Source organism: Drosophila kikkawai, chromosome 2R, assembly GCF_030179895.1.
Source record: "Drosophila kikkawai strain 14028-0561.14 chromosome 2R, DkikHiC1v2, whole genome shotgun sequence".
In the NCBI taxonomy this organism is placed as follows: domain Eukaryota; kingdom Metazoa; phylum Arthropoda; class Insecta; order Diptera; family Drosophilidae; genus Drosophila; species Drosophila kikkawai.
In genome coordinates, this window is record NC_091729.1 from 23,660,886 (window position 1) to 23,687,203 (window position 26,318).

Here is a 26,318-nt window from a genome sequence, read left to right on the forward strand (position 1 = left end):
ATGATGGGTGAGTATTAAGAGTGAGAGTTATGGGGAACACAATCACGTTGTCATCGCTTGGAAGACATTATGCAATTATCGCGTAACCGGACTCGTTTTGGGGCGACACGCGATGGGTTGGCTGAAAGACTTTCTTTGTGAGGAAAGAAAGAAACTTTCTTTTGGGGCTGGCAACGCTTTGTTTACCTTTTTTAGGTGAAATTAGGCCCACGGTTTTTTTTGGTGAGCCATTTTGTTGGAAGAATGCCAGCAAGGCCTTATTTGGGAACCCAAAAACAGGTTGTTTATATGCTGAGAATCAAACTTTGATCGATCAATTCGAAAGCGAGAGGAGAATTTTAATAAGCCGAAAGTGATGCCATAATAGTTTATAATTATGATGATCAACCTTGACCCTAATCTATACCCAATAACTCCCACATTTTGTAGACAATTTCCATTTTGTTTTAAATTTTTATTTGTATTATTTGCATTTCTTGTTTTCATTTTTTGTATGTTTTGTTTTGTTGTGTTTTGGTTTTTACAATAAATTTGACTAAATCTTAACATTTATAATCCTTAACCTGCAAGGAGCAAACAGATGTAGTAACAAATACACACACACACACATTATGTAGTTGTGTGTAAAGATTTATCGTTTTTGTGTGTGTCAGAAACATATAGTATAGTATATCGTCTATATATTTTATGTATACATATATACTTCATAACTTGTAATGTAATTTATGCGATTTAATCCAATATACATATACAATTGAAACACACACATATTAACAACACTGAATATGCAGATACATTTATATATATTCTCTTCCCTTTTGTTTATTTATTAATTTGTTTACTGTTTCTGTGTGTGATGGGGTATACGGATGATGGTCGTCGTCGTCTGGTGGGGGGGATCGGGACTAGGGTCTTGTATACGTGTATATATAATTTCTATCAAAACATTCTTGAAGCACGGGTTTTAACACATACAAATTACTGTAACTCTGTGAATGACTGCCGATATCGTATGACATATATATAAATATATATATACTATATATAATATGCTTCGTAAAAGTTGTATAAATTGTATATATATGTATATTTTTGTATATATTATTTTGCTTTTCATTATCATTTCCACATTTTCCCTTCCTCCTCTCTTTAGTTATAACAAGAACGTATTATCAATTCGTATTAATAGATCTGGTTTATATATGTATATGTAATTTGTTCAGTCAATTAGATAAAAAGATTTCAAAAAGGATTTCACTTAATTGGTAAACATTTTGCGTTTAGTTTGATTTCTCATACCGTATGCTTAGAAAGCTAAACAACATTAATAATAGTAGGTTTTTAGTGTTAGGATAGAGCTCTCTCATCGCAACGTTCCGCTTGTTCAGTTGGGAAGGTAAAAGGTAACTAGTTAATCATTAGGTAGTAGGTAGTACTAGTAGTAGTAGTAGTAGTAGTAAAAGGGGCCCCATACGATTTCATACAATATGTCTCAAGAGTGGATTCGAATTAGTTTTGTTTACTCATCTTCAGTTTCTTCAGTTTCGATAGTAATTTATTAAATTAGTGCCTGCTTTAGTATCCTGCCTGCACTCGTGTGGTTTTTCATAGTCTTTCCGAATCTGTAGCCGGATTCCTACTTGGCTTGAACTATGTAGTTTTACTTGGCCTCTTGCAGTGTCTAACAGAGATTGTCTTCTTGATGTGGGAGAGAACTAAAAGCTTGGCCTTGACACCGTGTTTTTTCGCCAGGTACAGTTGAGCGCACGCCATATATTGTAGCTCCTTTTCTGGCCAATATGCTGTGGGTTTTAGCCATTCCTGCTTTTAAGCCATTCCTGCTTTCGTTAGCCTAAACACATACACATTTACTTAAGGTGGAGGGACATCATGCACACACGCGCAGCACTTACACACAGACAGACTCACATGTTTTTTTTTTTTTTTATAGAAATAGAAATAGTTTGCTTCTTGTGATGCATCTTAAACATTTAATTTTGAGTCCAGCCCAATAATTGTTTACTTTGTTTTTGTTTTTGCTTGTTGCTTTTGTGACACCGCTCCAGCACCGACCGGCCACCACCTGGTCCTGTTGAGAGATATGTGTGTGTGTTTTAGGTGATGTTGTGGTGGTGGTGGAGCTTCAACTCGAACCTCGGCTCAGGTCGAGAGACTGCGAGTCCGTAGAAGGATGTCGCAGGACCAACGACGCCGTCACTAGAGTACGTCCTCCATTTCGTTCTCGCCAATCGTGGAGGTGCCCGGCACATGGGCCGGCAGTGGCTTCAATAGACCCGAGAACAATCTCCGAAAGGCCGTATGCTATTTGGAGTTGGCCATCTTGCCCACCGGCGGCTGCTTGGCCATAATGTCTGCCAGGGTGTTGACGCCCTGCTCGTCGTACTTTTTCCACTGCGAGTAGTTGATCTGCATGTAGGTGATCAGCTGGGGCATGTCAATGAAGCCTAAAATAAGAGAGAGATTAGCCAGGATAAAGATTAGGAAGAGCTCTGAGACTACTCACTCTCCCAGGCATGCATCATGTCCTGTATGATGTATTCGATGAAGCCAATCTGGCTCTTTGGTATGCTGCAGGTGGCCCGGTCAAACATGGGCATCACGATGGGCAAATGTCGCTGCTTCTCCTCGTCCGTCTGCATGAAGTACTCCTCGGCTATGCGACGAGCCCACTCAATGCAAAACTGCATAGGACGAGCGGGATTGCTCACATCGGCCACCTTGATCAGCATGCGGCGCATGAGTATGGATGTCTCCTCCTCCGTCTGCGAGTGTTGCTAAAAGTTTAGAAGAAAGGTTAGTCTGGATAGAGGTATCACTTTATTTCAACTAACCTCACGAGGTTCTTCGCCTCCAAAAACGCTCACAAACTTGGCCAGATGCTCAAAATGCCGGGTCATCTCGGTGGCCAGAATCATGTCGATGATGGTGCTGCGAGCTGATTTGTAGGTCTCCTTGTCCAGGTTCTTGAAAATGTTGATTTTGTCGTCGCCTAAGATTACAAGAAATTAAAATTCTATATCTCTTAATACCCAAAAGTATCCTTACCCAAAGTAAGCTTGAAGGTTATGGCCGCATGATGGTTCTCCAGCACCGTTAGATCATTGTACAGGACAGCCAAAGCATCGTTGGAGTTGCACAGGAAAGCCGAAGAGCGTCCCGGATGATCGACATCATGGGCAGCGGCTGCTATAAGAGCTGTGGCCTCATCCATGCGATCCATCACCAACATATCCTTGTTGGTCAGCTGGGTGATGAAGGCACCAGTGGCCTGAAGGAAGCCAAAGAGTAAGCTTGGTTTACATTGAGAAAAGACAAGGATCAACCCACCTGCATCACATCTGCGGCATGTGTGCTGTTGTGATATGTGTTGCTCTTGCGGTAGTGGGCCTCCATCACCGCCAGCCAGGCTTTGCACACATTCTCATCGATATTCAAAGTGGCAAAGACATCGAAGCGACGGAACATCTCCATGCCCAGATAAAGCAAAGGATGGTAGTCGGTGATCTCCTCTAATTTGAAAATATCAAAGTCCCAGCTGAGAGATTCTTCAAGTAGTTCCATGATGATGGGATTGGCCTGGACAAGATTAATATGGGGAATATGTGAGCAATATATGACGAATATATATGTTAAGGTAACCTCTCCTACCTTCATCTTGGCTGGCACAATAGTGGCTGTCCTGGTGGAGCTGCCAGTGCGTATGATGGAGTCATTCGAGCTGCGACGCGATGAGTAAACGCTGGGTCCCTAAAAAAGACAAGAAAATAAACTGGTTAAAATCTGATCAATAAAAGTAATGGAGGTATCTTAACTACCGTCAGCAGGGCACCGATCAGATCGGTGGCTATGGGATCGTCCGTTCGTATCTCCTTCATCTGCGGACTGTAGAGGCCCTCGCGCTTCAGGAACTCCAGGACCTTGTCGATGAGACGCGCCTCATCGGCCGAACAATTCTCCTGTACTTGTGATAGTAAATTGATTATCTAATGTGCGAGTGCGCAGTGGTTGCGTTTCATTTATTTGTTGTGTTTGTTGTTGGTTGGTTGGTTGGTTTGAGTTTTGTACATTTTTATTTTTATTATTTTTTTTTTTATTTTTGGTTAGCGACGCACAGCGAGCAAATCGAGCGAGCGAGCGAGCGAACGTGCGAGCGAATTTGTAATATATTTTTTTATGAGTTGGTTCATTGTTCGAGTACACAAAACATAAAAGTAAAAAAGAGAACATAACAATTAAGAGATAAAAAGAGAATAAATGTAAAAAACATGTTGGTTTAGTTGTGCTGTTACTGTTGATATTTTGGGATTAGTAAAGGCGTTAGGGGTTATGACAAATTAGGAGCTCCAATCAAGGTTAAGAACGAACAGTGTGGGTCCGAATAGTTTGACCCACTGTTGACCGTTATATCAAATGCATTCACTTCAGCTTGGGAGAGGTCCTAGCTGGCTCCCTACTCGGCCGCCACTTGGCCTTTCCTTTGACCGGCTTAGGGCCAAATTGAGCGGGTAATTCGATAATTAAAAGCGTAGTGAATGCAATCAACGATGGCCTTCACATCTCCATCAAAGTTAGCACAAAACTCCAAACCCGGCAAATGCATTTGCTCTCGGCCTTCACTGTGTGTGTGTGTGTGCCTGTGTCGCTGTGTGTGTGTGTGTGCTTGTGTGTGGATGGTCTGTGGGCATGTGCTAGTGCAAATATTGTTGCTAATGCTATTGCTGTCGCTGCTGCAGTTGCTCGAGGCAGGACAGGACACCAGGACACACACACACTTTACACACACACACGAACGGGGGGCACAGGACCGGACACAGTCACCGGGGCACAATCACGGACGACAATTTAGTAGCAATTTAGGCACTCCCACAACAGACACCGCCAACGTGGTGCAGCCACAACCCCATATGCAAATGCGAGGTGGAGTCATACTTTAGTGATGGGCGCCTCCAGCGGCAACGATGTGAGCTTGGCCAGGCTGGTCCTTCGCAGTCCATCCGAGGCAATCGACCGGACATCGAAGCTGCAGCGACGCACCGAATGAAGTGAGCCCCTTGGAGCCTCCTTCGGCTGTGGCAGCGTAGCTATGAAATCCATCTGACCGCCGGGCACATCAAAGTTGAAAATCAGGTGCGTGGGTGCGCTGCGGGTTCCGAGAGAGATTGCCAATTAGAATCTGGAGGAGGAGCTACGAGGGTTAAGCTGGGACTCACCTGCCTATGCAGGCCACCGGCACCACGCGTACATGCATGGGTATGCCCTCCTGGCTCTTGCGGCGCACCGTCAGTATGCCATCGAACTCCTTGATGCTCTTGCCCTGCTCACTGATGGTGGACAGGTCCGACACGAATATGTCCGCCAGCGGCTTGCTAATGATTTCGTCCTGTTTGTCCAACGCGGAAATCTCATTAATGCCGTTGCCCTTGCAAACAAGCCACCCCATCCTCCCTCCCACTCACCAGCCGCATGTTGAGGAGCCTCTCGGTGGCCCTGTTCGCGTACTGAATGCGCAGCACGTCGTCCGTGATGAGCACCACCTCCTTTAGCCGGTGCAGCGCCGTGTAGAGTGCCTAGGGGAATAGCAAAGAGAGAAACCAGGGGAGGTTACACACACACTGCGCGGGTTTACAGTTTCAGACGGCGGCTGCCATTTAATTGAATTAATTTTCAGGACAGAGCTTTCGGGGGGGGGGAAAGCAGGAGTAGCCAGGACATTAACTCGATTACCTGTTGAGTGGACATGACATTGTGCGGCCGGATGATGGAGTGCAGTATCTGCTTCAGTTCCACACTGCACATGGCCAGGTTGGTCGTCTCCGCTACGCACTGTGGAATATAGAAGAGGTGGAGGGAGTCACTTGAGGCATCTGTTTCTACCGCCTTCGTTGATGGGTCAATTAACGGAAACTTACTCTATTAACGCCAGCGTCCAATAGAGCAATTAGCACATCATCCTTTTCGAAGAAACTGCCAAAGGTCGTATCGGTCGTTAGTGGTAAACTTTGACTGAGAACTTCCACAGACGCTACTTACCTCTTCTTGCAGACTGCAATTATTGTCGTTAAATGGTGGCCGTGTGTGTGACGTATGGTTCTGGAGGAGCAGGAGTACCAAAGACAGAAAGAGAGTAAGATCAAGTTTTATGGCAAAGTGAAAAGTTTATGAAAATGGAAAAGTTTTGTAAACTTTTCGGCCAACCCGAACCCATTTCAACTCGGGCAACCCATTACTCCAGGAACCCCAAACCCCAAACCCCAAACCCACCTCGCAATGTGCTCTGCATCAAGATTCTTGGCGGAGCGAGCATCAATTATGATTAGATGGTAACACTGGGCGGTGGCATACGACTTTTGCAGGGTGTCCAAAGCCTCCTCCTTTGACTTGACCAGCGTTACGTCCAGCTGATGCCGCTGGCAGGCTGCGGTGACCGCCTCGCAAATGCTGTCCGCCTTGTGGAAGACCAGCAGGGCCTAAAAATAAAAAAAAAAGAAGGGGGAAGCATTAGTGGAGAGTGTCCAAAGCCATTGCACTGATTGAATTGCCCCATAGTTCAAAGTGGCCCTCAGAGAGCTTACCTTAAGTTGAGGATTCGGTGGTAGCACGGTTGGATACTTCAGGTCCATGAGATTTCGCTGCAACGACACAGGTATAAAAGATAAAAAAAAGAAGAGGGATACACAGGCAGGTGAGACAACGTGTAAAATTTAATATAAATCCGCAGCTTCGCTGGCTTTCCTTCCCATCAGAATAAGAGGGCTTAACCCGGCTTCGCATTTTCCCACCGTCTGTCGGCCATATGCTTGTCCCCGTCCCCGTGTATCTTTGTATCTGTGTATCTGTCAGTGCGTCGGGTGTTGCCTCCCATATCTACCAGATACCAGATACCAGCTAAGCGAGCACAATGCCTGCGTGTGTGTTGCTCGTGTCGCCTAAATGATGATAAATTAAAATAAAATTGCTCGCCACCGACTCCAAACTCTGTGACTCTGATTCGGATTCTGACTTATGTGCGCGGCAGCAAGCTCGTGTGCTGCAGATTTATAATACGAGCACGTTAAATCCCGGGGAGGAACGTACGCTGGAGCGGGCTCAGTGTCAATCAGGGGAATGAAAATGTAATCGAAAATGTATCACAGCCAGTTTTCCACACACCAAACACACGTTGGAAATGCGGAATAAGACGCGGCTAAAGGCGCCAGATTGATGGGACAACCGTAAAAGTTGGTCCTTGCTACCTGAAAAGTCCTGAACTCCTCCTCCTCGCTGGTCTTCTTGGCGGCCACCTGAAGGTGTAGCTTCGGCACCTTGGGCAGTCGTCGCTCGTACAGGCTGCGCGTCTTACGCTCCAGGCAGTTGACCTTGCGACGAAGGACCACCGTCTCCTCGCTGCTGTCGCACTCCAGCTCCGCGCCGGGCTCCCTTGGGTCTGCCTCCAAGCTGAGGCTGTTCAGCAACAGGGCCGGGACATCCAAGCTGCGTATGACCTCGACTATTTCCGGCTGCATCACTCCAGTTCCAGCTACTCCTCCTGCTCCTACTCCTGTGCTGCGTCCACTGCCGAAGGCCAGGCTCAGCGGCCTTGTGTTGCGACGCAGGGGGGTCATTATGTCACGGCCTTCGGCGGCCACACTCGCCTCGTATTCCAGCTCCATTTCCTCGGGCGTTTTACTCGAGTTCCGCCCACCAAATGGCAGGGAAATGGCCACTGGAGGAGCTGTTGCCGAAATCGTTTCCAGTTTCATTTCCGGGCAGGAACCTTGGCCGCCAGCTGCTGGCGAATCCAAATCCAAATTCGTTTTGGAATCCAAATGAGGAGAGCTTATCAGCCGGCTGCTAGCGCTATCGTCATCTGGCATTGGTCTTTCATTAGGGCTATCGCGACGCGGTTGGGATATGGCCATAGTAGCCGCCGCCGGCGGCGCAACAGCTGCGACATACGGCTCCGAATCGGAGTCAGGCTCGGTGGGATTCTCTTGACCAAGGGCGGAGGATTTGGATTTGCGACGAAAGACATGGCTGAATTTTGGCAAGCAATTGCGCATTCTGCTAATTATAAAACAACACTCGACGCAGGAGGGGAGATTGAGAGCGACAATTACACTGGCCACTAAAGCACACGGAGCACTAAACAATGAACACTGAACACTGAACACCAAACACTGGGGCACTCGGCTAGCGGCACTTGAGGTCCAATGTCTTAGATCAATAACAAGTTGTTTGCATAAGCGACGCCACACGAACGGAGGAGAGGCATTTCCAACTTTTCCACGCCGCCTAATGCCAGCCTAATAAGACAATCTCGATTTGTATCTGTAACACTGTCGATATATCTATCTACAGCTGTATCTGTATCTCAAGCCGTATCTGTATGTGTATCTTTAGCTGTATCTAGCTCAATCTGTATCTCAATCGCTTCAGAATAATTCACAGGTCTTGTGGTCGCAACGCCCGACACATTGAACTAAAAACGAAACGTAGTGAGTCGCCTCCGTTCTCCGTTCTCCGTCGTCCGTTGTCGTCCGTCGTCTGTCTTCCGATCGGGGTAATCTCTTTCTTTGCCTTTTGATTTCCCACCTTCAATGTTAATTGATTTGATTTCACTGGTAGCCCCCTATTGTTTATAGGCAAAGCACACACCACACCGTCTGGGTGTATAGGTGAGCGGCTATTTAAAGCGAAATTGTAAAGCGAAAAGCGCAGCGCAGCGGAGAGAGAGAGAGCGCAGAGCGGAGAGCATAGTTGGCCGTGATAAGATACCTTATCAGACGACGTAACACCCATGTGGTTCGCTATGATTCTCTCACCAGATCCCGGACTCACCTGGTACACGTCCATTGGCTCATCTTCCGGGGTTAAAGCGAGGGCGAGCGATGACTTGCGGTGGCGGTGGCTGTTGCCGCCGCCGGATGAACTGGTGCCCGAGGTGCCTGTGCCTGCAAAAAAAAAGGTCATATAGAGTTAGAGGAAAATTGCTTTTACAGGAGGTAGGAGGGTTTGGAGGGGGTGGAAATTCTCCAAAGAAGTATGCTACATTTCTGGGCGTAGCGGCAGGCTGCATACTTTTGGGGAGCAAAATGCCCGCACGCCCACAATCAAAATGAATGGTCACCCAAAACCCACAACAAACTCACACAACAAACTCACACAACAAACACACCACACACACACACACAGTAACCAACACTTTCTGGCAGGGACACGCACGCACATTAATTCCTCTTGTTGCACGTTTTATTTAATTATAAACGTTGGCATTTCAGAAACACTTTATAAACGAACGGGCAGTCAGCCCCCACACACGCGTGTGTGTGTCCCCTGCGAAAGGGTACGAGGGCTGTCCTTAGGGAAGCTGCTCCTGAACTGTCAACGGAGCCACTCCAGCCCACTGAGCAGTGAGCCCCAAGGAACTAAGCTCGGCAAATTGTATTTCACTTAATGAGAAGCAGGACTTCAATGGACCAAAGGCTGACCAGCATCCCCATTTTTTTTATTTTTTTTTGCATATGGAAAATATTAAACAACCTAAAACAAGTTGGGAAATTTATAAAACAAAGTTTTCATGTTCAAATAATTAAAAGTTGTGAGTTTTTTAGAATTTTTAACCCCTTACATATTGCCCTGAAAGTTATATTTACACAATTAACAAGAGAGACTATTTAAAAACTTTGAATATTGATAAAGAAAGTACTTCCAAGTAAGGTTTAATATATATTTTTTATAAAAAATACCTTTAAATATCTAAACAAACAATTAAAAATAAGCCTCCTCTAAGATATAGAATTCCATATCATTAAGCTCACCTCAAAGCACTACAAATACCTATACTTTCAATCCTTTAAGACCTTTTTTCAAGCAGTATATTTTTTGCATTTTATATTTAATCTTTAATGTACATAATTAAGGAATTTCATGCCATACTGGAGTAAGGAGTGTATACCTTCTATGGAAATTCTTGAGAAAAGTTTAAAGGAAATTAAAATTCTGTGGCTTCTTGCAAGTTATGTATGCTTAGGCCCAAGCAATTTTTTAAGGTTCTGATTGACCAAACAAACTTTTCTTGTAGCGGAATTTGTGCGAAGGCTTTTGTGCGGGTTCCCACAGCAAGCAAATTAAAGTTATCAACAAGTAATTTAAGGTTTTTGTCTTGTCTTGGGGTTTTTCTTGTTTTTAAGGCCAACCCAAGTCCTGCCAGGGATTTATTTGTTTTCTTATAATTAATGGCTGGAAGAGCTAAAGATGCTTAAATCGTTATTTTCTTTATGTGGCATAAATATATAAAAATATTTAAAGGCAAGCTGTTCGCTAAAATTAGGCCTGTTTTATATTTCAAGTTACGTTCAGTTATGTAAATAAGCAAATAACTAAGCAAGCTGTTCTTTGAAATTGCTCTGTATTATATTATTTTAATTACTTGCTTCAACTATTAAAAAGCAGGTGAAAATCCCAAACTAACTAAAATTCTGGAGAATTAAGCAGCTCAACCACGAAACTAATCCTCCCACACACACACTGTCTCCCCTGTTGACCGCATCATCATCAAACTCAACTCAACTTTAACCCCCCAAAGGAGGAGAGATAACCTTACCCACATTTAGCTCGGACTCATCGGAGGCCGGACGCATTAATGAATCTCTGCCAGCAGCTTCCAGGGCGGGAACTGGGGATTGTCTGGCCCCAATGCCAACCAGGTCCACGCCCACATTGCAATTGCAATTGCTTGGAACACTTTCGTCGCCCATGTGGGCAGCGGCAGCACTGGGATTGGTATGGGAACTGGGATTGGAATTGGGATTAGTGGACGGCGACGGCGTCGTGCTCGTTGCCGATCCAGCCAAATTCGGCTGGCTGGATATTATCATTGTTTGTGCTGTATTTTTGCTTTTGTTTCTGTCTTTTTTTATTTACACGGGGTTTTCGCGATATGTTTGTATGAGAATTTTTTGTTTTTTTTTTGCAAATGAAGTCACACAAATTTGGATTATTCTCGTGGCATTATGTTAATTGTCATTTATAGTTTGTTTTCCTTCCTGTTTTGCTTTGTGCTTTTTAGGGGCTGTTTATGCTTTTGAGTTTCTGCTTCTGCTTTTGAGTTGCTGTTTATGCTTTTCAGTTACTGCTTCTGCTTTTGAGTTACTGTTTATGCTTTGGAGTTACTGTTTATGCTTTCAACTTGCTGCTTTTGCTTTTCAGTTTCTGCTTTTGGCTTTGGCTTGGCTCTGATTTTATCTGTTTGCGGCATTGATTTCACACAATTAGTGCGTAATGATAAACTGGCCCACATGCATATAGTACATATGAGAGAGAGCATTTAGTTTTAGTGCTCGCAGCAGATATGGCAGCATGTGTGCACACTTAATATAAATAGCCCAGTTGGGGCATAAACAAAAACTAGCCAGGGAAAGTACCCACAACCGTACCCACCGCCGACACTGAGATCCATGTACAATGTACCCAGAGTTTGCCTCGTATATATAAGCCCGGCCGGCGGTGGGGACACTATATTTGCGCTTATTCAAATGGGTCGAGTGTATCTTATCGTTTGTGTTTTTTTTCGGTGGCTAGAGACGGGAGCCGAGAGGGGGAAGTTGGATGGGTACACGCGTTGTAATCTAAACGAAAATCGATAAATTGTTTAGATAAAAAGCGGCCAGCAGCCACTGGGGCTGACGTCGCAGCAACAGGCTCCGGCTCCAGCTTGGATTTAATTCGATTTTTAGGTCTATATATCCCCTCTATTTTGGCCTACAACTTGGCACATATACTTACTGCCTGGGCTCACACGACTGCACATAGTACGACGGACTCAAAAGCACAATTAACACGGCGAGTAACCAGAGTCATTAAATGTGGATTTCACGGCTAGTTGGCACTGGGAGCTGATCGATTTTGGCTGACTGGGATACAGAGAGTAGTAGGAAAACTCGACTTTACTCGCGGTGCGGCAAAGCCGGATTGGCACGAAAATGCAAATGGATATTTTTGCGGTGGAAAATGGAGCAAGTGGAGCGCGAGCCGGACTGGGAAAAACGTCCGTTCTAATCCGGTATGAAGAACTGTTTGCCAGATGATAATTCTCGCACGGATTTTGAAACTGCCGCCAGTGGCAGAGCAGCGACGGCGACAGCGACAGAGGCGAAGGGTGCGCTGCGAGCCAAACTAACGGTATGTTGGGTCTGTCGTCTATCCAAGAGATACAATTGTATCTCCAGGGTGTTGAATATATAACTGAGTTTTTGTTTAATAATTTAATCCTTGGAAGACTGTATTTAATTTAACTAAAAGTAAGTCAAAGATACTTTTCAAACTTTGTATTTAAACAGTAGAAGTTGAGGTTTTTCAGGAGAAAATTTAACTAATAATAAATTTAGTGCTTGCCAGACTTATTTAAAATACAAATTATTTAATAAACATTCCATAGATACTCCCCAAACTTTGTTTACTCAGAATTGAGGTTTATTTTCTCGCTGTGTGTCGTTTCTAAGGCGCTTAGCCGACAGGTGCAGTGGCATTAAAGCTCCCGGTGAGCCGGACATTTTAATTTTAATACAAAGAGAGGATTAGCAGGGGCTAACCAACATTCCCACTGGCCGATCAGTTGCCCTGGGGTGCTTTTCGGGGCCTTTTGCGCCTTTTGGCCGTTGTCATGGCGACCAATTAATTTGTGATAAGATAATATCAGGCAAGTTTGCTCATAGTATTCAGATGTTTAGGCCTGTGTGTGCGTTGAGGGGGTGAGATACTGTTCTGGCTACAGGTACAGAGATACAGATACAGGTGCTGCCGCTGGCGCTGGCTCGGCCAGATGCAGATACAGCCGCAGATAGGGATAGGCTATATACATGGGTATAAGGGGAGGGACAGTGGGGGGGCAACGCGTGCACAATCTACATCTGTGAGGGGGAGAACGAGAACGAGACCGAGAGAGTGTCCCCGGCTCTATCTAACGCCAGGCGATCTTCTTGGCTCAGCGATACTCGCCTTTGATAGCCGCACACACTGGACACTATATATACAGAAAAAAAAAAAACATATATTGATAGGAACCGGGAGTATCCAGCGGTAATCTAATCTCCGCCGAACTGGGCCCCTTCACGTGGCTAAACACAGAAAGTAATTTGTGTAAGACCTCCTAAAAATCGCACTATAATGCGGTCCTAGCAAAACCGTTCATCATCGCTCTTCTTTTCCAAAAAAAAAAAAGAAAAATAAAAAGGTTGTTGTGGAAAACTGATAAGCTGGCAGGGCTTTGACGCGTGGGATTAGCCCGTCATCGTAATGGATCGTCGGCGAGGCTAGTGAGTGTAGCGTCGTCGAGTGATCGTTTTGGTTTGTTTTCCTTGGCTTTGATTGATGTTTTGGCGCCATTCCGTGGGCGTTTTCATTGTTTACCAGGCCAGCCCGCTCGTGAGAGCGACGATCGATCGATCGATCCGATCGCGTTCAATTAAATATGGAAAAGAAGAGTGCTAAGGCTCTCTGAGTAAACTTTGCTCTCCTACGGTTCTTATACGGCTGCTGTGACGACAAAAAATAAAACCAGATATACATATTGTCATGTGAATTTTTGCATATATTATCTGAGGATTTTTTTAGACTAAGAGGGGAGGGTACTTGTGGATTCTTGCAGGGATCTTTTTAGTTACAAGATACAACTAGCCAGGAACAGATACAAGTATCTTAAATTCTGCTTATGAGTGAGATTTCAGCTGGGCAACCTATAAGATACACTCGTTACACTTGTTGTTGCTGCCGAGTCTGTTGGCACACTTAGTTGTGAAGTTTGTTTTGATTTTTAACACTTTTTCGATACTTCGATACGGACGCTAGTATGGGTGGGTAATATGTACGCTTTTGTTGTATTTTAGAGCACGCTAAGCTGTTTTTTTCCACCTAAAGCCACCGCCGAAACCGAAACCAACACCGAATGCAGCCCAGCAATATTATTCGCTTGTTCGATTTACAATTTCGAGTACGGCTACTCGGAGCTCTATGCGTTTTTTAATTGCAATCGCTATGGATCGACGACCGGTTGGCCCTGGGTTATATGTTATATGCGTTGAACAGCATGTTTTTCTTTTTTTTTTTCGTTTTTGTGATCACGGCACGACTTGGTCAAATCCAAATTGGCGGCACTGCTGCATTAGGCCGCGTTAGCCAGCTACCAGTTTTGGCAGGTCTTTTGCAATTGCATTTGACTTTTTTTTTGGGACACTTTCGGGATAGCCAAGCACTTTTTATTTAGTACATATCACACGCGGCGTTTACCCATTCGCTAACTCGACTACAGAGAGTTATAGCCAACTTCTCCGATTTAACATTATTTTTCTGTGTGGTTCTGTGGGCCAAAATAATCCGTTTTAACAGTCTGTCGTCAGAGCGACAACTGAACTCCATAAATGGGGAGCAGCTGTTGCCGCCAAGAGCTTTGCCGATAAGCTCGCTCTCTCTGTGCCCCAACACCCACTGGAGCTCTCCCACTCTCTCTCTCTCTCTGTGGGAGATCCGTTTGCCAAGAGCGATCAAGTTTCAACTGATGCTCACTCACTCGCTCTTGCTTCATTGAAACGCGACACTAGAGAGCGTTTGAGAGAGATATGGAGAGCGAGGGCGGCGGAGAAGCTGTTAATTGGATGTCGGCACAAAACAGCTGCGCTTGAAGCTCAGACAAGCGCCAGCTGACTCTGCCGAGACGAGGATCGAATTACCTGAACACGAAGCTTAGAGGGTAACGTAAGGAGTCGATAATACCCAGTGGTACGAGTAAGGAAGCAATGATAACCTTTATAGAAATAATTCCTTGAAGATGAAGATAATGAAGACATACTTTCTCCAGTATATATAGGGATTTAGGGTTACATATCAAAAGGAAAAAAGGCTCTTTACCCTTTTCCTCTATTTAAGATTTAGTTGCAAGATCATCAACTATAGCTTACTAAATCAGAAACCAATTTCCCTAATCAATCTAATACACTTTTTATCTTACAAAACTTATAACAGCCACTTGAGATTGATTGTTTCCGTAGCCAAAGCATCATAAATCTTCCGATAAATCCGAAAAAAAGGAAATGTTTAACCCATTCTCAGTTTCCCATTAATAAGTACCTTTATAAGTGTGCCTATCGACGAGTACAGCGGAAGCTCTTGAAGGTGGAGTAGCCTCACTTCAGATTAGAGAAAGAATCGTACAGCTATAGTTAGCTAAGATTCTATAGGGAAGAAAATTTCATCAATAAGGAAATTGAATTACAAAAAGAGCTAACCGAAGGAAGGTCTTGCAATAAAAGGGTATCAAGGCAGTTATGCTTTCAAAGACTTATATTCTGATGAGACACTGGGAAATAAAACATAATTTTAGCATATTTCATAGAAATAATGGTAGAATCTTAGGGTATTCAGTAGTTCTAACCCTCAACCAACTTTAAACTCTATTGCACTTCATAAATACCTTTTAGAAATTGCTTTTTAAATATTTATATTTATAAAAATGTTGAAAATTTCCTACAAAATTCTTTTTAAGCCTCTTTGGAAATTCCTATAAAAATATATGTTCAAGCCCCAAAGAAGTTATTCCAAATTGGCTATTATACTATGTACATCCTTTGTTAACTTGTTGACAATTCCTCAAAAAAATATCGTTCCATATTTCCTTTTCATATTTCCATAGAAAAAGTCCTTTCCACAAAAGTTTTACCACTTTCCCTGCAACTATAAGCCTTCGTAATGAGCGTTTTTCAGTGCATTCAAAGGAACTGGAACTCGAACTCGAACTCGACCCCTTTCCCCCCATTAATTTGTCCTTCTGTGCAGCTCAATAAATATGGTATATAGATGCCTGCGGTGAGGGGGAACCCAGAGGTGGAATACTTACTCCCAGTGGCCCGTCGCACCACGCTGTGTGTGAAGTTGCCCAGGGCAGCCACCGTCACAATCGAGTCCTTTTTGCCAGTGCTCAGCTGCGGGTTAGAGAGACGAGAGTTAGATGAAAGCTGGCTTAAAGACGCCGCCACCGGGTATTCGGTTACCTTCTCATAGTCGGCCTCGCTCTTGGTCTGCAGTGGATTCAGGAGCACCTGGCCGCACAGGTTGTCGCCGGTGCCGCTGCCTGCAGTGCTGCCATTGCCATCGTTGGGCACCTGCAAGGTCACTCCGCCGCAGCTGCAGCGACGCAGGCGACTGCGTCGAAGCTTGATGCAAAACAAACGACTGCCATCCTTTTCAGTGGCATCCAATGGAAGGGATCCCTGGCCACCGGGGGCTCCTCCTACTCCTCCTCCGCCCGCGGCATTCGGGGCGGGCAGTGTGCTTGGCGAGCAGCCCATGGCGAAGTCCTGCTTCTGATCCTGGACTGGCTCTGCCCTTTGACTGTGACACCGACTCTCACTCGGTCTCTGGCTGTGTGCCCTCTCTGGCTAATTCCTGTGCGGTTGCTATGCTAAATTGCTCTCGGTTGCCTTGTGATTGTGGATTATTTGGTGCTAGTCTCGGTTTTGACAGCGACTTTGGTCTACGAATTCGTGGGATTCCTTGGCTTACGCTAGCTCCTCCTCTGTAGCGCCTGGCCTGGGCAGCTCTGCTCTGCTCTGGTTCGATGGTTTCGATTCTGGACGATGTCGATGTTGTTGCTGGCGATAACATAATTGAAACATTTTTGGGCTGCGGTGCTGCTGATTGATTGACTGAATGATGGCCAGCGGGAGCTACTGGTCACATGATCCGCAAAAACTGCAAAGGAACAAAAAAATGGGAATGGAAAGAAAAATTAATAGAAATGCCAGGAAAATGCAATGAATTCAGTGAAAATATATGCAAGTGGCCTGCAGCTTAAATTTAATTTAGTTGGAAGTTGCTGTCCAGCCGTAAAATTCAATGAAATGTAATTACTAAATATAATTTTCATTGTACAAAAGACTTGAGCTTACATTTCGTAAAACAAATACTGTTTTAAGTGAGATTTTCATCAACTAAAATGGCAATCTCTATTTAATTTCACTAAGCCCTTAAGCCCTTAATAACTTGCCCAATTAAACAATAATAACCCAAGGCAAGTTAAATAAATATAATTAGAGCAACTCTTCTACATCAACCCGTAGCCAGGGCAGTAACTGACCTACATTAAGGCCTGGACTCTCTCTCTGTCTCTTGTTTTTTGGATAATTCCCAGCTTAATTAGTTAAACTAGTTTAATTGACATTGATAAGGCCGAGTGATAAATGACGAGTTGCAGTGCATTACGAGTATATTAAGTAGTGGTGTCGAGAGACCCCCATTTCAGTGGCTATACCATTGAAACTCTCATCGAATATGGACAGAGCACCCGCACAAAAGTAAAATAAAAAAGAAACTCTTGGCAATTGTTATAAATTCATATAAAGCCCAAATATTGGCAATGATTATTGGGCCAAGGCAAGGCCCTTGGACGTGACCAGCTGGCTGCATATGAATAATGCCCCGTCAGAGTTATGTTTGCGATTTGCTTTCGCCTCGGACTCGTGCTCCTGTCTGCCATACTAAGTTCGAGTTGAAGTTGGTCCCCAAAAAGTTGGCGAAACTTGATAGTCCAAGCCCTCGGTGGCACGTATCAAACAATTGACTTGTGCGGATTTGTGGGGTGTCATATATAATACAGCTCCCGGTATCTGAGACGGCGATGTCGATGTCGATGTCGGTGTCGGTGTCGCCCTTGTTCTGTTCTCATTCCGGCTGTCATTCTGGCTTTATCTTGGGGCAGGCGAAATAGAAAAAGAAAAGACCCTCTGTCGCTCGCTCGTGTCTTGCTAACCAATTTTAAATATTTAGATAAAACTTGAACGAAAGCGAAAAGAGGCAAATCAACTGATATGGAATATGAACCCAACTGAATACTTCAGATTAGTCACCGAAAGTCGTACCCATTTCAACTGGTTTTAGCTCCCACTCCTTTAAGTCTGCGAGTGAAATGTCTTCTGTCTGGTTTTTGGGACAAGGAGGGGAAAACAATTTGAAGGGCGCTCCTTGCAGGATGAGATGATAGTCCTAGTCCTTATCCCCGGCGACATTGATTGACTTGCTAAAGGGAAAGGCTGTCTTTCATCTGCATTCGTACATAAACACATTGAGCATCCAGCATCCAGCATCCAGCATCCAACATCCAAATCCATAAGGACACTTGTTGTCGTCCCTCTGTCTGAATTCGTTTGCATTGTTTGGGCCAAAAACAAAAGGCGTCACAACAGAAGACGCCAACAGGAAGACAGGCAATGGCAGTAAAGGCAACATAAGGACACTTGGGGAAATTTCTAGTAATAATTTCTAAATCAAAGTAGCTCCCATAATTGCAAAGGGATTTCACTGGTTTAAATAAATTTTCAAAGGTATTTTTTAGATTTTATTGTATTTTTAGGAATACAAATTAAGCCGCCTGGTCCTCTTAAATATTTGAAAATAATCAAAATCAAATAGGTTTACAGAATTGGACAATTCCGAACATTTTAAACATAATTTTATGCTTAAAATTTATATGTATCTCTTATAGTTTTTATCTATATCTTTTTTTTCCACTGTGCACAATCAGAATCAGCTTGAAGCATCTCATCCCCAACATCCATCCCAATCTATGAAGAAACACAATGGAGATGAGACGAGAATCAGTTCCCGTACACACACACACATCATTCTATGGTGTGTTTGTTGATTTAAACAAATTATTTTTAGCCCGACCATATTAAAATGAACAAGTAATGGCTTTCGCTGTTCACTCAGCCTCATTTAAGTTTTCAAATAAATAACGAACGCTGTGTAGACGTAACATAATTTGTTTACGGCTCTGCCAGCGGGGGTAAGCGGGCAAGGCAATTGCAATTGCTCAGCCAGGGCATAGCTTATAGCCCGAGTTTCTAGAGTTCCTTGAGGTCCCGAAGTTCCTGAAGCTCCTGGCACTGCGGCGCCTCTTGGTATGCAACCAAAGGCAAGCTCAAGCACCGAGCACCGAGCACCGAGCACTGAGGAGTGCCAAATTCTATTAGCGTGCCCCCAACGTCAACGTCAACTCATTAGATGCAGCCAGTCACGGATGTTGGCCCCGAAGCTATTAGTATGCAGGTGCTTGTGGGTATTTGTATAATAGCATCATCAGCAGGATGCCATGCCAGCGTTTTGGCCCCTAATAGAATTCCCTACCAATATGTACTCGAGCACGAGGCACGAGGCGAGTGTGTATTTGGAGACGGAGCCGCTGCCGCCGCTCCATATAGGAAACCTGGCCGAGGCCAAAAAAAAAAAGATGAACATGGAACATGGACATGGAATGGCGGCGAAGCGCATTCAAGCCATTTTGTATCTAATGGTTTTTTTTCTCTTTTTTTGCAAGCTGATGCCTTGCAGCTGCTGGCAGCTTTCTGTTTACTGCATACGGATTGGAATCTGATCGGTAGATCGATCGATCGATCGTCTATATACAACACTTTGTTATCTAGGTGTTTTGGCGTGCCAGACACTTGATTTTGAGCAGTCTACAGAGATCTATTACAAATGGCTAATTAGTTTTAAAGTTAATTAAATGAGTAGTTAGAAACAAACTTAAAAATCAGCTAGAAAGTATTTATAGAAAATCTTAGAAAATAAGAAGACTATTTTTTAAAATGCCTAATAACCCTAGAGTTATCTTTAGTCTATAAAAAATATGTGATAACATTTTATAGAACTTTGTTTATTAGATAAAAATGGTTATTATTATTGGCTTTTGATATAATATATCGGTTTCTCCCTAATTTAATTGTTTATTCCCTACAATAAAATATATAAAAAATGTGTATCTTAAAGATACCTTAGCAAAAGATATAATGTTAAATAATCTAATAATTTTTGCAACAGCAAAACGATATTTCACTTCCATAAAGGGCAACCCAGGTATACAAAACTTATTATTTATTTGCTATAATAAAATATACAAAAAGTTGTGTATCTCAAAAATACCTTAGCAAAAGAAATAGTGTTAAATAAACTAAGAAATTTTGCCACAACAAAATTATATTTCACTTCCATAATGGGCAACCCTGGAGCCCTCCGAATATAGAACTTAATGGCCCATTATTTGATATTTATAATTATTTCTCGGTGTGTCCTCCAACTAGGGACAACCTTCACGGTGGTCTCGCCAAAGAATATTTCATGTACAGAACGTGCGTCATTATTAGTCTCTAAAATATATAGTTTGAGCATCCTCGATCCGGGGAACCTTGAGGCTTCACAATGGAATGGCAACGACTAATCGTTTACAGGCGGCGGAAGGTTGGACCCCGCCTAATTAATATCGTACATGAAAGACTACAAACATATATATATACTATATATAAATAGGCTGCTTACAATATCTATAGGGGCGAGTTTTTCCGGTGGTTTCAAAGAGTTTGCCCGTTGGCAATTTGCATTTCAAATGGCCCCCCTCACCGATCTCAAGTGAGATATATAACAAAATGGCAGAGCACGGTTGCCTGATTGCCCCCCAAAGTACTAGTTGACAATACCATCAAATGGTATAGAGTTCGAGGAAGCACTCCTCTGGGTGGATTTTGCAATTGCCATTGCCAGCAGTTTGCATAACCAACCTGCCATAAATATACATTTGGAAGGGTACTTCCACCGCCCTCGCCAGATTGCCCCGTTGAAAATTCCCAATCAGTATGCACGCGAGCGGCTCGGATTTATTTGCTGTTAACAATAGCAGCCACCTACAGCTGCAACAACAATCCATTTTAATAAACAGTTAAAATCGGGAATTAATTAAGTCAGCCAACTGATTGGGGCGACAGCCTATCGCGCAGATAGTGAAAACGAAAAGAAATATACATAGTTGTGTGCGTACAGCAGTGCCGAGGCATTAGATAATCGACGAAATGGGTCAGTCAACGAGGGATATAGCCGAAAAAAAAAAAACAACAACAACTACAAAAAAATAATAAAATAAAATACAAGTAGATACAGAAACTTTGGCAGCAGCAGAAATGCAAAATGCAAAATGCGAAACACGGAGCACGAAAAGCGAAATGCGAACGCAATTTGCAAACTTATTGTTGCTTGTTTATAAGTACGGAATGATATTTTTCACATTGTTTATGGCAAGTATGGGCATCATGGCTCACCTGTGCCCGCCTGACCCCCCTCTTAGCCGGCGGCAGTGGCAACATTTTAAGCGATTTTTATGTGCCTCTGTCGTCGCGCCTATAAGAAGTCAGGTGAGTTAGAAGGAGACGGGGCGGTGACTAAATTAAAAACTGCAAAATGTTTTTTGCGACGCCAGTTGCATGAAAATTTTCAATTTTATTTTATTTCATTTTTTTTTCCTGTTCACTTTTTATTTCATTTCATTTAATTTTATGATCTTTTGGAGGGCACTCGCTTGAAAACTGAGCAGAGAGACCAGAGACGTTGACACTTCCAAGGTGGCTTGTATAATACAAAGGAATTTGAATGCACTGTGAGATATCGGAGGGGAAAGTTCTTGGTCTTTCATAAAAAAATAAATTATAATTCTTGGATTGGGATTGGGGTGTATTTAGATTTTGTACAGAAAAGTGACACGGATTTATATACCAATTTTTTTCTTATATAAAACTAATTTTAATTCAATTTAATTATAAATTACTTAAAAAATTAATTATTTTATAAATTATATACATTTTTTTTTTAATTTTCGGAAAAATTAAATCTTAAAAATGTAATAACTAAGCAAAGAATTCATTCATTTTAATTTGGAAACCTGTTCTGTGATGGTTTTTTTAAGATTAAGAAATCTGCATTCTAATCTGAATTTTATTGTAAATTACAATTTTTGTCAAATTTTTGGCAATTTTAATGATGTAACCCCTTATCAAATTTTATAAAAAATTTTGAAATTTTTATTTCTTCCTGACCTGGCTAGAACGACTCGGCTTTTGATGCTGATCAAGAATATATATGATTTATAGGGTCGGAAATGACTCCTTCACTGCCTAACTAGCTTCTAATTGAAATTAGAATACCCTTAAAAGGGATAAGACTATTTATATATTTATCCATAATCCAATCTAATACAAGTAACCATCTGAATATATATATGTATATATATCATTGCATACTTTTAGACACCTCTCCAAGTAATTGAAATAAACAATTTCCGCCTTAAACAAGAATAGATAATATTTGTAATTAATTTATAAACCTGTGATACAGGATAATTCCAAATAAGTTAATGTTTTCTAAGATCTGACTATAAAAATGATCAGAAATCGCTGGAGATTGGAAATATTTTCCAAATAATCTCACAATTTCTTTTTCTTTGTGTACAAACCACTATAGAGGAGACCTTTTGGGGTGTATGGAAAGATTGGTGGTTGGATGGGAATAGATGGATGATGATGGTTGGGAAGCACCACCCAACCTCAACCTCAACCTCACCCCACCCCACCCCACCTCGACTCCTGTGTGCCTGCGTGTAATGGTGTAGGCAGAGAACGTTCGCAAATTAAGCGAATACCCAAAAAAAAAATGTCCAACTTAAGTACATATACAATACATTATCTGTTGACGTACCAAAAATTTGTCGCTTGGCTGGTAGTTGCTGCTTTCGCCGCCTGTTGCTTCTGATATTTTATGCACATACAATATACATATATATAAACATATATATATTTCTTTTTATTTTAATATTTATATCAGACTCTAGATATAAATTAAACAAATACACACATAAACACAATGGGCAGACGACACCACACGCACTCGCACTCATAATGAATATTGCTTCATACGCGAACCAGCACTCACACACATACACATACGCACACACACACAGTCGCCGACATAGATATGCAGGTGTGCGAGTGTGCGCGTGTGTAGATACTCAAGCCAGCACTTCTTTGCAATAACAATAACAAAACATTTTTCGCTGCTCTTTTCTTCAACAAATTAGAATTTATTTTAATGCGCGGGAGGTCACGTTCACAGCACGGATGTGTTGTTGACGTTGCCGAGGCGAAAATATGTGGCGACTCCGGAGAAGTCGCCTGGCAAAATATATAAACTATATATTAGCTCCGATGCGACGATACGATGCATTCGAAATAACAATAATTGCGACAGCGGAGCGACGCGACGCGGTAGCTGAAGCAGTAGCGATAACACACGGCACAACGTATCTGCCAGATACAATTGGCTCGCATTTACGGCCAACACTCAATCTGAACCTGGCACAAACGCACCCCTCTGCCATATGATATATACACACACAAAACAGAGTCACATATTGATCACAAATCGGCTTCGAATTCGGATTCGGATCCGGCGGAGATAAGTAAATTTTGTTGGTCAGCGGGTGGTGCAACCTGGGTGGTGGCACCCCCTCATTTTATACAAACATGTATGTATATACATATATAGCTTACGCTGCTGAATAATCAGATATAAACCCCCCCTCTCGCTCACGGCGACCGGCGGAACGCAACGCAACGCAACGCCCAAGATCCACGAGATTCGGCGGCGGTCGGCGGTCCGCGATCCACGATCGACGGTTGCCTGTCAAAGCAAAACGTCAAACTGATTTCTCGCTCAGCTCGGCGATACGATACTGCAAAGATACGATACGAAAGGCTAGACAAAAGAAAAGAACGCGAACGCGAAGGCGACGACGGAATCAAGTGGAAGGAAAACTAAAACTAAAACAATCTGCGAGATACAAATATTCATTCGTGCGAATGCGAGGCGAACGAGCGACAGCGAGTACAACAAGTATCTGTATCTCAGCGCTCCGGCCCCAGCACGATCCCAATCAGAATCAGAAGCACACAGGCAGAAGCAGAAGCACAAGGAGAAGCAGAAACAGAATCGGTAGCACGCACAGCTTGCCAGAGCGCACAAGAGAGAGAGAGAGAGGGGGGGAGATGGAGCGATCTGTGAGAGCTTCAGAGAGTCGGTGAGAGCGAAGAGCTTTGGCGCTCAGGCCCCCAAGAAAAGAAATCAAAGCAATGACCTGGAGTGGGAGAAAGAAAGAGCAGAGCAGAGAGAGTGAGAGCGAGGGCAGTACTTTTTATGGGTGTTGAACGCGTGACACGCCGCAGTATATCTACTTCAGAGATCACTTGTGTAGAGAGAGCGAGAGCTTAATAAAACAATCACATTTTAATTATAACAAATTTAGCTTTAAATAAATCTTTATAATTAAAATGATGATGTTGTTATTTTAGTAAAGAAATTGGTTATGAAATTAGTAATGCAAAATATTTTTAAAATTTGCCTTTAGATTTTTTTGTATTAATCGGCAAACGCCTAAATAATTCTTATTAATTAAAATGATTATTGTTAAGAGAGAAAGATATATTTTCTTATTAAAGAAATTGGTAATGAATTTAGTAATGCAAAATATTTTGAAAATATGTTTTCAGATTTGTTTTTAATCAGCAAAGGCCTTTGAAAATAAGTTTTCATAAATAAAACTTACATTTGATTGATAAATAATACTTGTTCCTGCATAGATACTATCTAAAATTAAAAGTCACTATATACTGATTGAATAAGTAAAGCTTGCCTGATTTCAATTAAACTTAAAATCAAATATTAAATCTCTTCCAAACAATTTCCAAGTGATTCTTGTCACTTTAGTATGCTAATTTTATCCGAGAACCATTGAATATATTAACCATTCCTAAACTATTGTAGGTCGAGTTATCTGTAATAAAAATACCACCTCAATAACCCCCGATTAGTGCCCAGCATAGCCAATTATGACTTTTCAAACTACATAAACCCACTGCCGAGGGAATATGAATCATTTATAGCATCGTAAGATAAGCTGACCCAAAATAACCGCCATCCCATGACTCATGCATAGCTTTAAAGCACCACATTTCTATATATTAAAGGTGAGTATTTGTCGTCCGAAAGTGTTTGCTGGGGGTCCTGGCAAATTGACAGGCCCAAGGATCGTTGGCCTGGCCGTTCCATTAACGGCTTTGCTTATGCCCCGGGCGAATGCTTACACTCCAGATGGAGTCTGCACGCAAGGCACACTCACTCCTTATGTATATCCCTCATCAAAATCACACACAAAACACACACAGGACTTGCACACACTCTGACACACACACACACACATTCACGTGCACATTGAGCACTTCTTGATGAGCTTATATGAGCAATGGGATTTTTGCTGCCTTTTTTGTTCTTTCGGGTAATTGTAATTGCGTTTGTTCTCCGCTTCATGTTTGGCCTGGCCAAGTGCTTTATCAGGCCAGCAGCTCCAACTATCAATTAGCCACGAACCGGGGGACCACAAACAATGTGGTGGCACAAAATCAAGGATGCAGTGGGTTTTGGGTTAGCCGGAATCCTTTCGAAAGGAAACTATTGGAAAACATTCAAGGGAGGATATCTGTGGGGATTGGTTTTAGCTTTTTATTCGTAGACAATCCTTCTACCGGAAATCACTGTTCTTGCCCGACGGAATATGCCACTTTTTTTATTACCTGAAATCTCCAGGGTAAAAACCTGGCAAAACACTCACAACCCTAAATCGTTTGAATATATTTAACTTGATTTTGAATGTGGGAACTTGGGACTAGCTAGGATAACCGATACACTCATATTTCTTAAATCAAAGAGTTCATAGAGTTTGTTTTGTTATGGATTGCTTTACCTGCTTACCAGTTTGTATATGCCCAAAGTCAGAGCTATCTATTGATGGGTATTCTCCCGGAAAAATTCACTGTTATTCGCCTCTGGTTTCTAATTCCAGTTCGGTGGTTAATTTGCTGTGCCGTGTGCTGTAAATCACAATTGCGAGAACGCGAAGCGATAAAAAAAAATTGTAGCAACGCGGATACTTTTTGGCCCAATGTTTTTCCCCTGAAAGCGCACTGCTGCTGGTTATGCTGCTCCTGGTTATGGCTCTGATTCCGATTCCGATTTTGATTCTGAATCCGATTCAGCTGCTGCTCCAGCCAATGCCCGATGGCAATAGATAGACACGATGTGGGCCAAAGCCAAAGCCAAAGCCAAAGCGGCCAGTCAGTCAGTCAGTCAGCGGGACGAAGCGAGAGTACCACCGATACCAAAGCGAGTACGAGTACGTGTGTATCTGTATCTATAGCTTCCGTTTTTTTTTCTGCTTTTTTTTTTTTGGTGCTGCGAATGCGAATGGCGCGCTGCGAGTGGCGAGCTGCGAGCTGGGAGCTGCGTGTATCTATCAATTCTGCCGAAACCGAACTAAAAACTCTCAAGTGTGCGAAATCGTACATAAGTCGAGTGCTCGGCCCTGCTCCTGTGCTCGTCGTTCCGCATCCTCGTGCCCAAGC

General features: G+C 42.9%; 1 protein-coding gene across 12 annotated transcripts; it reads right to left on the reverse strand.

The window, feature by feature from the left end:
- Positions 1–439: 439 nt before the first annotated feature.
- Pde8 (phosphodiesterase 8) lies at positions 440–24,549 on the reverse strand. Of its 12 annotated transcripts, none has more exons than XM_017169197.3 (20): positions 23,415–23,596; positions 22,564–22,692; positions 16,041–16,740; positions 15,887–15,971; positions 8,839–8,951; positions 6,594–6,650; positions 6,283–6,488; positions 6,052–6,111; positions 5,931–5,985; positions 5,746–5,844; positions 5,478–5,588; positions 5,232–5,401; positions 4,951–5,161; positions 3,834–4,004; positions 3,670–3,768; positions 3,349–3,597; positions 3,067–3,289; positions 2,853–3,010; positions 2,525–2,795; positions 440–2,465 (listed from the first exon to the last, which is right to left on the reverse strand). In XM_017169197.3, exons 3-20 carry the CDS (start codon positions 16,335–16,337, stop codon positions 2,323–2,325), a joined length of 2,778 nt encoding a protein of 925 aa, XP_017024686.1. In that variant the 5' UTR covers positions 16,338–16,740; positions 22,564–22,692; positions 23,415–23,596; the 3' UTR covers positions 440–2,322. The 12 variants fall into 12 exon arrangements, 10 of the variants coding, with proteins under 10 accessions (XP_017024686.1, XP_017024690.1, XP_017024689.1 ...); XM_017169201.3 differs by having other exon boundaries at positions 3,837–3,977; positions 23,415–23,595; XM_017169200.3 differs by having other exon boundaries at positions 3,837–4,004; positions 23,415–23,594.
- Positions 24,550–26,318: the final 1,769 nt, after the last annotated feature.

What these genes read in the sequence shown, in the direction of transcription:
- Pde8 (XM_017169192.3), bottom strand. Translation starts at nt 8,060, where the DNA reads ATGCGCAATTGCTTGCCAAAATTCAGCCATGTCTTTCGTCGCAAATCC. An exon ending in ATTGCAGTCTGCAAGAAGAG is followed by an intron (nt 5,986 to 6,051) that starts GTAAGTAGCGTC and finishes GACCTTTGGCAG; the next exon opens with TTTCTTCGAAAAGGATGATG. An exon ending in GGCTCCTCAACATGCGGCTG is followed by an intron (nt 5,402 to 5,477) that starts GTGAGTGGGAGG and finishes TTGGACAAACAG; the next exon opens with GACGAAATCATTAGCAAGCC.